At 38.6% G+C, this 10,857-nt stretch overlaps 1 protein-coding gene across 1 annotated transcript; it reads right to left on the bottom strand.

The window, feature by feature from the left end:
* Positions 1-957: 957 nt before the first annotated feature.
* Positions 958-10,810, bottom strand: slc15a1b (solute carrier family 15 member 1b). The gene is made up of 23 exons (XM_015059456.1): positions 9,641-10,810; positions 9,423-9,454; positions 9,253-9,337; positions 8,579-8,720; positions 8,107-8,226; positions 7,927-8,026; positions 6,772-6,862; positions 6,592-6,675; positions 6,415-6,497; positions 6,246-6,332; positions 6,063-6,152; positions 5,889-5,933; positions 5,766-5,798; positions 5,577-5,665; positions 5,399-5,480; positions 5,206-5,322; positions 4,960-5,100; positions 4,813-4,859; positions 3,440-3,547; positions 3,244-3,358; positions 3,024-3,161; positions 2,825-2,932; positions 958-1,739 (listed from the first exon to the last, which is right to left on the bottom strand). Exons 1-23 carry the CDS (start codon positions 9,645-9,647, stop codon positions 1,488-1,490), a joined length of 2,196 nt encoding a protein of 731 aa, XP_014914942.1. The 5' UTR covers positions 9,648-10,810; the 3' UTR covers positions 958-1,487.
* Between the last annotated feature and the right edge of the window lie 47 nt (positions 10,811-10,857).

Genomic DNA, 10,857 nt, shown 5'->3' with positions numbered 1-10,857 from the left:
ATAGTTAACAGGTGTTTGGACGGTCAAATTGGATTGCTTTCCAGCGTTACCTGAAGTACAGTAAGCGCCTCCAAAAGCTCCACCTGGCGTTTATTTGGCGTCACTACACGTTTAATAAAAGCCAGCGGACATTTTATAGGCGCCGCCTGGCGTTCAAAAAGTACACCACCATGGATTTATTAGATACCTGAGCTTGATTAGAAACTCCGAACTATGATCTTATTGAACAGCTCTCATCCAATCAAGTCAGACCTTCCTAAGAATTCACTGACCCTCACTACACACACAAATTTCCCGTGGATGCATAGTTAAATGTATACATGTAAGTTATTTATATTTAGAGCTCCACCAGATTTGCCAAATGTTTCAAAGGACATAAGAGGACGAGGCTACTATAAACCACAATCATGAGTTGCCATATTTCATCCAGCATTGAATTTTTAGACTTCTGTAAGTTGATATCTGTATCTTTAACCCTTCATGAACCCTCTGTTGCTTATTGTTGAGTTTTGTTGGTGTATGGCGTCATTGATGAGCCAGAGTTTGTCCATGTTTTAGGCTCCCTGTTGCTGTTAGCACAATGTGTTCAACAGAAATTCATTGAACATCGATCACTTCACGGAGCAGCACCCACAACAAAATGGCAAACTCCCACCTAAAATCTGTTGGAAAAAAAAAATAAAAAATCTGGTGCCACCACTAAATCAACCATTTTAAAACAACAATGCACAAGATGTCGTTCATCTTAGTTTCCAAAGTGTAAACATTTTAATATGTCTGGATTGGCCTCTCCAATTAGACACATCCAGATCTAATTGAAACTCATCTCCATGTCTAATTTAACTCAATCTGTTCTAGCTAGTTGGCTAATTCAGTCCACCCTTACAACTGTTTGACAGCCTAAAAACTGGGTTTCTCTACATAAAATGTTGAATAATTTCCACAGCAGTCAAGAGATTTTTACTAAATACTCATTTTAATGCACATTAGATTTTCTTTTCTTTTATTACAGAGAGTGTCTTTCTAACATCTTTCTCACAGACTCTGTTGACCAACCAGGGCACAATGGAGGATTTCTAGCCAAGTAGGAAGCTTTGGGTGTTCATCACCATCATGACATATATGGAAGAGTCATAATAGTTTTCTACAATACATAAAACACTGTTAGGAAATAAATACAAATATTGGAATGTTTTTGGGGTAATTCCACAAAAGACTGGTCAGAAATTACAGTCAAAGCAAACATCATCTTCAAAATAGCATATTCTCTTTAGATTTTAAGCTGGGATCTGAGAACTGGTCCTAGTAGAATCCTACACTAGAACTGTCCATCCACTGTTTTCAACCAGCTTCAGATCCTTCATGCCATCCTGGTCATACTCTATCTTTATGTCTCTGTGATAAACATCACAGACACTCTTAGACATGACCAACAGAACCCAGAAGGTTTCGTATACGTAAAGCCAGAAGCCGGAAGAGGTCTTGATTTAGAAGTTGGTCTGTGAAGTTTCTTCCTCATCGGAGCTGGAATTAGAGCTCTTTCTCCTTTTCTCGTTGTGGTTCTCAACCATGTCCTTCTTGGCCACTTCTAAGTTCTTCTTCTTCTCATCTTCAGGCTCCAAGTTCGCAAAATTGCCCTCTATCTTTGCCGGATCGATGTATGTGTAGAAGTAGGCCATGATGGCAAAGATTATGCACACCAACACCAGCAAGGCGGCGAACAGAATGTATTCAGCCCACTGGTAAAGAAAGACACAAGAGTTTATTGACATTCCAGAAAATATATGAATGTGTATGGATTTGTTTTCCACTGATTAGTTGAGAAACTGACTTTGGATGACAAGTCTGAACCTCCTACTATAAAGAGATGTTTAGATTGTCGTCAGAGGAGTTTCGTTGGAGTTTTCAGGAGTTCTTCATTAAGTTTAGTCAAGGCCAATAAGTGTAGTACAAGAGGAGTTTTTTGTTTGTTTTTAAAGAAAAAAAATGGTATGTTTATAAATGTATTCTTATTGAAACAAAATCACTTAAATTAATATTAAGTGTTTAATTTTTTTTTGCATGAGACTATGCATTAAAAACTAAATTAAGTTTTTCCATAGTTGCCAATGTATGTAAATGCTGCTGTACAGGGTTTCTGCAGGTTTCATCAACTCAAATGTAAGACTTTTAAAGACTTCTTAAAGACTATTATGAATAAAATTTGTGGCAGAAATGCACAAATGACGATTAATTGGCAATAAATTAGCACTTACCCATGATGGACGTAAGAAAGTCAGCTAGTTGCCTATTGAGGCCTATCATTAGCACCTAATTATTGCTAGCCTCACCTGCCTCGAGTCAAATTTCAACCTTGTCAAGCCTGACAGAAAAGTCCAGTAAGAAAAAAAAAACTACATAGAATATATGAAATTAAACAGTTCTGTCACAACCAAATTTAAGACCAGTGAGTAATGTATTTAAGGTAAACTTGCATTTTTTTAAAAGATAAAATGAAGACATGTTAAGACCTTAATTAAAGATACTTCAATTTAAGTCTTTTTAAGGCCTGCTGTGAAACAACAGTGTCCTGTTTTAGTTTATGTGAAAACAGGTCCAGTAGATCATAGAACAACCTACTAAACCTGGCAAGACCTGGGATTTTATGTCCTACAACAAAACTTACATGTTTTTAACATTAAAAAAAAAACTAAGTGAAAAGAATTTTATTGTTAACGCTACGTTTCTTTGGAAACTGTCAGCTGAAAAGCAAGTATAACTAATTTCATTTACAGCCTTCTATCAGATTAAAGTCAGTAAGAAGAACAGGGAACCTTCTGCTCACCTGATCTGGAAGTGTGGCAGCCTCTGCAACAATCAACACAATGATGTTTCCTACTGCAACCGTTAACAGCCAACCAGCCTGCAGCACTGCCTTCATGTTGGAGGGAGCCTGAACAGCAGAAATGTGTGTATTAAGGCATTATTCTTGGACATTCCCTGTTTGTTTCCCCATCATTTTCGTAAAAATGAGCATTTGTTACCTGCGAATATGAGAACTCCAATCCTGTGACGGAGAACACCACCTCTCCTGATGTCATAAGAAAGTACTGAGGAATCTGCCAGGCCATGTGGATGGAGTTGGCCTTGATATCCTCCACCTCCTTGATGTGCTGTCCACACTGCAAAGCAAATAGAAATTAGTTCAGTCAAAAATAGTAAGTCACAGCTATTTATCTTGCACAGGTTGGATTTAAAAGTTACATTTTCTTCAAGTGTGAAGGTTGGTGGGATGATGAAAGTGTAAGAACTGCCAAAGCCAAATTCTCGACTGAAGACACATTGATTTCCAGCAGCATTTTTGATCAAGAACTCAGCCCTGTCACAACAAAATCACCAGTTAGAGGAAATAACTTTCTTTAGAGGGATTATACGTAGCGGTCAAATTAATCAAACTTACGTTCCTTGTGGTACATCGACGTATGTGGACATGTTCTTGCTAATGATGTTCCCAAAACCTTCCTCTCCCACTGTTATGTTCAAAACCATGCCAAAACCATTAAAAAATCTGAAAGGTACAAAAAACAGCACAATTAATACAGCAGTTTAGGAGTCCCACATTCACTCTTCAAAAGATTTTGATTTCATGATGAAGATTTTAGGTTATAATATTTCTTAAGAAAACTCTCTGGCTCAATCTTCTTCGATTCCAGGTTCTCCCGGCAGACCGCGAGTAGCCACAAAGAAAACAACAATGAGTGCAGACGTCACAGAATTACAAAGTTTAATCCAATAGAAGACAACGCATAAAATTACAATAGAAACTGCAGAACAGAGACATACATTCATTTACCTGAGACAAATGGAAAAGAAGAAGGAAGAAAGAAAAGCAAAGACGTGCAAAGACGTCTTTGGAGAATTGCGAGAGCAAATCTGATTTGCTACTCCTGTGTAGAAAGTTTTATAGTAAAGGCGTATTCTTGTCTTTAATTTATTCAAATAAGGCGTACCTTTGCTCATCCAACCAGAAGCTGTTTCTGACCTTTTTAAAACTCCTAGCAAGTCACGATCTAAGACCATTTGTCTCCATTGTTTAAACTAAGTGGAAGCAGAGCCTCTCCTGAACTCCTGCTGTTTTATGGCTTTTCACAGATCAGTGTGAAAAGCTGGAACTTCTCCTGATTGTTTTCCCACACAGATAAAGGGCAGTTCAAAAGATCTAGCAAACCATCTGCTGTAACTACAGGTAACATAAAGGTCAATAGGGCAGAATAAGTTACTAATTTTAAAACTATAATTAGGCTATTTCAATCAAGACATGTTAAGTTTTAAAACTAGCATATTTTAAATTCATTTTCTTAACATGGGCTATAGATGAACCGAGGCTGATTGACTAAATCTGATAAAAGATTACATTAAATTTCAAAGTTAGACTTAAATATTTGCAATGGGTGGGCAATCCTGGTCCTCGAGGGCTGATGTCCTGCAACTCTTGGATGTCTCCCTGGTCCAACACACTTGAATCCAACAGCTGAATCACCTCCTAAGTGCAGTCAAGTTCTCCAGAGTCCTGCTAGCGACCTCATTATTTGACCCACGCGTGTTGAAGTTGAGATGAACCTAAAAGTTGCAGGAGACCAACCCTCAAGGTCTGGAGTTGCCCACCCCTGTGCTAGCAACATGTCCAGGATGTACCCTACCTCTTTCCCAGTTACCGCTGCAGATACAGTCACCAGGCTAGCTTAACTGTTTCTTTCTGTTGCTCAACAAAAAGGAGCAACAGGTCATGCATGACCAACTTTTATTGTCATACGATAACAAATTGAAACCGACCTGATGGCGTTGGCTCCCTCCTCTGGCTTTGCAACAACATCGCCAAACTGTAACCAGAAAACATTTGAGAACAAAATCCATGTGGCTGTTTCTGGGAAATGTTTGAAATAAGGATACATGTGATTTTGATCTGACTTTTACGCTGACCTTTATATTCCTTATTCGTCCTGCTTCTTCAAGAATGACAAGAGTGTTACGAGTGCCATCTGGTAAGCTGATTAAAACAGGGGAACCAGTATCTATTTTCAGCTCAAATTGACGACCATATGTATAGTAATCCTCGTTGCTCTGTGGGAGAAAACAGAGGACTTTATCTTATCTTATCAAAGCTAAGGAGTTTATCTAACTGTGGTAGCCAAAATGTTAATTTTTTTCCACTTTGTATAGTCCTACCTGAAAAGCCTCCAGTTGGAAAGTATAGTTTCCAGCAGTGATATCTATGGGTCGGTCAACCATGTTGATGAACTTAGCTTGCTGCTCAGTGCTCGATGGGAAATCAGGGAGGGATGCCTGGAAAAGGGAGAAACCATCCTTCATGAGCTGAGCTTCGTCTTTGTTAAATATTTTGTAATTCATTTTCACTTACATCAATCTGGAGCTGAACCAGGGCAGCAGCCACAAACGCAAGTGCAGCGAGGAACATCCCCACAGTCATCCGCCTCAAAGGACTGGAAAACAGAATCAAACACATTCATTCAGCCACTGAAACCACGGCTCACAAGAGCTAAGAAGTGGAAAAGATTATTAAAAAAATGACTCCTCACGTGAAGTTTAGTTTGCATTTAGAAATGAGAGGGTAGATTATGAAGTCCACAACAGGGACCATGATCAGAATCAGGATGGGGTTGACAGTCTGGTGGGGATGGAAGAAGGGAGGGTCATAAAACGGCTGCAGTTTGATTCAATCAGTTCATGTCAGCAGTGGGGCGATGTTATCACCGGTAGAGTCTTACCTGCATTTGGTCAGGCTGGATTACCATCAAACCCTGTTGAAGAGAAAATGATCTCCATTTAGCAATCTTCACTTCCATGGGGTGGGAGATTAGGAGTTGAAGAGCAGAAAGAAGAAAACTTACAAAGTTACCGTCCATCGTGGTGGCCTGGAGTGTCCATCTTGAACCCTGCAGGACAAACAGTTCTTGTTTAGATTGTGGTTAATTACCAACTGGAACGTGTCAAGGCATATCGAGGTTTACAAAGATACAGTTTCAGTTACTATGTTTAAAAAATCTAGGATTTTAGTCACATACCTGTTGGTCAAAGAGAGCCCAGAACATGGGCAAGGGGATGTAAAGGAACAGAACCTTCAACACCATCTTCACCTGGGCAATAAGGAGTTTCTAGAGCAAAGCAGAGAAGATCACAAAAATGAATTTCTCTCTGTTCGGCTGCTCATTTTTTTTTTATTAATTTTTGCACAGGCTTCCTCCTACGTCATATTTCTCCTCGGCCCAGTCCATCCAGTGTTCTCTCTTTGGGATCTTGGAAGATCTATTGCGATACCGGTTCTTGATAGCAAACTGCAAACACACGAGAGACCTTTCAAATGTAACCAGAAGCAAATGTAATGCTGAAATGAAGCTTAGTTGAGGAGGAACTCACAGAGATGCATTTGAAGACTTTCACCATGATGTTTCCCGTCGGTGCCGTTTTGTTGTACATACCACTTCCGACAATGAAGATGACTGGAAACGAACAAAACGTGAATTATAATAGTCTTGTTTTTTTCCTGAATTCACTGCTTGATTGTCATGACTGAAGCTCAAATGAAGATCTTACCCAGAGAGACCACCATGAGAGCAGCAGGGACCCCGAAGGCCAGAGGGTAGCACTGCTGCTGAGTGTGAATCCCACATTTCTGAGCTGGAAATCACAGAACACACACATACAGTCAGCCTCTGGTTGTGGTTAATTGGTGTATTTTAAGGACTGTGTGATGTTTCTGAGATCGAGGCCTGCCTCTGAGGATGGGGGTGATGACAGTGGACAGCAGGCTGCCGGCATTGATGGACAGGTAGAAGATGGAGAAGAAGGTGCTTCTCTGCTTGTCCTGTTGGACGTTTGAGAAGAGATTTTATGCTCAGAACCATACAAAGAACCACTAATATCTAAAATGTGCTAATATTGATTTCTCTTTACAAAGTAGTTATGTTTTTTTTTTTTTACTTTAAAGCAGTTCTAATTTAAAATTTTAATTTTCTGTAGATATATTCAATCATTACTGTTATACATGCTCTAAAATATCAGTCTCAGTTAAATTTTACACTATAGAATGGAATTTTGGACAGTATTAAAGCTATTTAGTGTAGTTTGAAAATGCGTTCAAGAATCCAAAAATGTTTAAATATGGAATTGATTTTTGTTAAAGACAATTTAGCCTAATCCTAAGAGAACCTAACATAACGACTGGAAGGATTATGGCTTCTATGATGATAAATTTGCCTGATGTTGTGTCTCCACTTTGTCTCTATGTCATTGAGCAATCTTGGTCCCTTACCTTGAACTTGTAATAAAGCCCGTAAATAAGCTGCGTATGTTAATAAACAACTAACGGGGGATAAAGCAGAGATAGAGAAAGTGCTGACCAGGTGTGGCTGATAATTGACGAAGGCATCTGTACAAAAGGGGAAGGGTCAGTTCTGGTGTTTCCCTTTAACTGTATTGCATAATGTGCATATGAATTGATTGATTTGATCAGAGCACCTTTTTTCAAATGGAAGGATTTCTTTATTTTTTTTGTTGTTGTTTTTTGCCAAGTCTTCCCAAAAAACAAAAATCCAAAAGTTATCCATATCCGTGGAAGAATTGCATCCCCACAGCATGACGGCACCACTACCATGTTTCACGATTGGGATTGTATATTCAGATGTGGTACATAGTGTTTTGCATGTAAGATTCTGAACATAAATATCAGTAAATTCAACACAGAATTTACAGTAAAGATACTGTATTTAAACTGTAATTTAATACAGTTTAAAATACCCTATTAAAATAATGCAGTTTAAAATTCCGTCCATTTTAAATTGTATTAAAATGAGCAGGGGTTTTTTATCTGTATTAAAAGGCAGTTTGTTTTTTTCTCACAATAACTCTTTTTGTTTTGTAACATCTAACCTGATCTTCGTTAAATTGGTCCCCTCCAAAGGCAGCCACACAGGGTTTGATGCCTCCGGTTCCCAAAGCAATGAGGAGTAAGCCCACCATGGACAGAGCTCTGGGAGGGGGGGAGGGAAAAACACTTTAAACACACAACAACTTCTGGGTCATTTTACTGCGTTTCGTTCTTCAGCTTACACGTGCAAGGTCATGTTGTCAGGGGTGCCGTCCTTGTTTCCATCTGTGATGTCATGGATTGCACTGACGGCCATGATGACCTGCCCCACCGCGTAAACAATGGACAGGTAAACAATGGTCCTGTGCAGAAAGAGGGAGGGGGGGGGGGGAGATACAAGGCAGTTTTATGTCAACTAGATACAGATTAATAGCTCACTATCTGAGGCATCCTGAAACTGTTTCATCTCTCTTTATGATTGGATTAATAAATTACATTATCACTAGATATGAATTGTATCTGCTTGTGTTGACGTAACATTTGATATAAGCCTGTGTTATGTCGATAAAGTGAGTTAAAGTCATTTCATTTAGCCGAGCTGGAATGAATGGAAATGAATTGAGCTAAACCAAAGTAAGAGTGGATTTAAATAAGCTAAATCAAGTAAAATTTGATTAGCAAGCAGGAGGAAACGGGAACTGTCAGGTGACTCACTTAAACTTTCCGAGCCACGAGTCAGCAATGATGGCCCCCAGGATGGGGGTCAGGTAGCAGAGAGCCACAAAGGTGTGGTAGATGGTGGTGGAGAAGTCATCATCCCACTTCAGGAAGTACTTGAAGTACAAAACCAGTACAGCTAAAAAGGTGATATAGATGAGTTTAGATTAGGAACAGTCTTCCTTTATTGATTATTTCAGCTTTATTTAGACTTAGCATATATTTTATATTTGCATGGCTACATTCAAATATAACACAAAATGGTGTATAACTATCAATGCTACCAGCTAATGTATAATGGCTTATGATGGATCCACAAGTACAATTAAATGCAGTATTGGCAAATTGACATTCTGGTAGGATTTGACTGGACACTTCGTTACATTATATTTTGATCATAACAATTAGTTGCTATATTGCAAACACTGAAATCTGCTTTTTATTCATTTGTATGACGGGGTTTTTTTTTTTTTTCAATTTTTTTTTCCTAACAAGCTCACAGTAAACTAATCAAGCCATTAAATCGATCAATTAACCAAGAACAAAAAACAACCCTTATTTGCAGTGTACCCACAGTTGGAAAGAAGATGCACACAGCAAACAGAGATGTTTAAAAGTGGAAGGAGCTATGCTTCAGTAAACACGGTGTGTCTTCCTCCTACTGAACTCACCTCGCATGCCATAGTAGGAGAAGCGCTCGCAGAACTCATTGACCACAATGAAGAAGATGCTGAGCGGGTAGCCGAATATAGTGACCTGTTTGAAACAAAACAGGTAAAGTGAGACTGAGGCGGCAAACCGTCAACGTGAGAGAACAACAGTGGACACCGCTGTGGCTTACACTCTTTCTTTTGCCCATCTTCTTTTCTTTATCTGCAGAAAAAGAACGACACGAGTGACTCTGGGAATCTTTAATTTAGACAGAAATCAAGCACAATAAGTAAAAAAAAAATGAGTTGAATTGATTTTACTTAGAAATGTAAATTGCATATGATGAATGCATTTACTGTAGAAGGAATAAAAATGGAAAAAGAAAACAATAAAAAGAGTTGATCTCACCTCCCATGGCTGCAGCTGTGTCCCATTTCAGTTCCTAGATCAGATCTTTCAGTTAAACAGTGGACACAAAGAGAGATGAGTGGTCCAGATCCGAGGCGCCAACACTGAATCCCAGCCTGACCTGCACCTTATCTAACCTCCACTCATCCTCCTGGACCGCCCACCGATGGTGGACTATGGATATCTCTTCCAGTTCCCCTCTCCACAGTTTCCCAGCATCTTTATCAAAGCCATGTGTATATGTTGGAGGATTATTTTACAACTGCAAAAAAAGAAAGAAAAAAAAAAGCTCGGGAGCAATAAACAGATTCTGCTTTGTAGGTTATTTGTCTCCGTCAGGAGAGATGATAACAGCAGCAATCTGTGTGCTATTAGATATAATAAAAACGCTGATTATTTCTATCTAGTCATAACAGCAGGAAATGTTAAAGACACCAAAGATATATGGACTGTCTGCAGAGTTGCTTCTACTTCGGTTCTCAAATATATCCAGAATTGTAAATGTTAGAATAATATCCAACAAAAAAATATATATCAACAAGCATTTCATTTTTCACATTATAAGCACAGACTGTGATATATGCATATGGAGTTTGTCCACTCCATATGCAGCTTCCATTGAGAATCTTTGACCACTTTCCAAGGAGAGTATTCAGGAAGGCGGACACTAATGTCAGGGCAGTGAAGTACCAAATCAAGGTATCCACATTGAACCCTGTGAGAATAAAACAGTTCAAAATGTCTAGTTAAGTTTCCAACTTTCAGATCCGTAATCTCTGAATGCTCGACTTGGTATTGTTGGTTTAATATTTAAAAGAGAGAGCTTGGAGGAAAAAAAAAGTCTTATATCAGGTTTTATTTATTTGTAAGTCTTAAACATATTTACAGGCACTGAGTAAAAATGTTTTCCATTTAATTTAAGCTCACAGATAATAAAACAAATCTAGATTACATACAAAGAAACGGCTGAATATAAACCCGCACACCCTCGTCCTGGTTTAGGCTTTAGTCTGTCATCTTTGGCAAGGCTGTCCTTTTGTCCCCGTAGGTAGCCTTGGTAACAATGAATTATTGCACTAACTTTTCAATAAAATAGGTCAAAATATTGTGATTCACTTGGCTTTAGACAGGTTAGGTTATGTACAGCTCCACTGGACTAAAATAGAAAATTGATTTCTGTTTTTTTTTTAAATCAAATACAAAATTCGTCTGCTATA

The sequence above is a fragment of the Poecilia latipinna genome, unplaced genomic scaffold (genome assembly GCF_001443285.1).
Source record: "Poecilia latipinna isolate Pla-1442-1.1 unplaced genomic scaffold, P_latipinna-1.0 Scaffold65, whole genome shotgun sequence".
NCBI lineage: Eukaryota > Metazoa > Chordata > Actinopteri > Cyprinodontiformes > Poeciliidae > Poecilia > Poecilia latipinna.
This window is presented reverse-complemented; position numbering and strand designations above follow the sequence as displayed.

Bases quoted from the DNA above. Each gene is read 5' to 3' on its own strand.
- slc15a1b (XM_015059456.1), bottom strand. The intron at 5,323-5,398 runs GTAAGTGAAAAT...TCCCTTTTCCAG, and splicing joins TGGTTCAGCTCCAGATTGAT to GCATCCCTCCCTGATTTCCC. The intron at 3,162-3,243 runs GTAACTTTTAAA...TTTGCTTTGCAG, and splicing joins CCTTCACACTTGAAGAAAAT to TGTGGACAGCACATCAAGGA.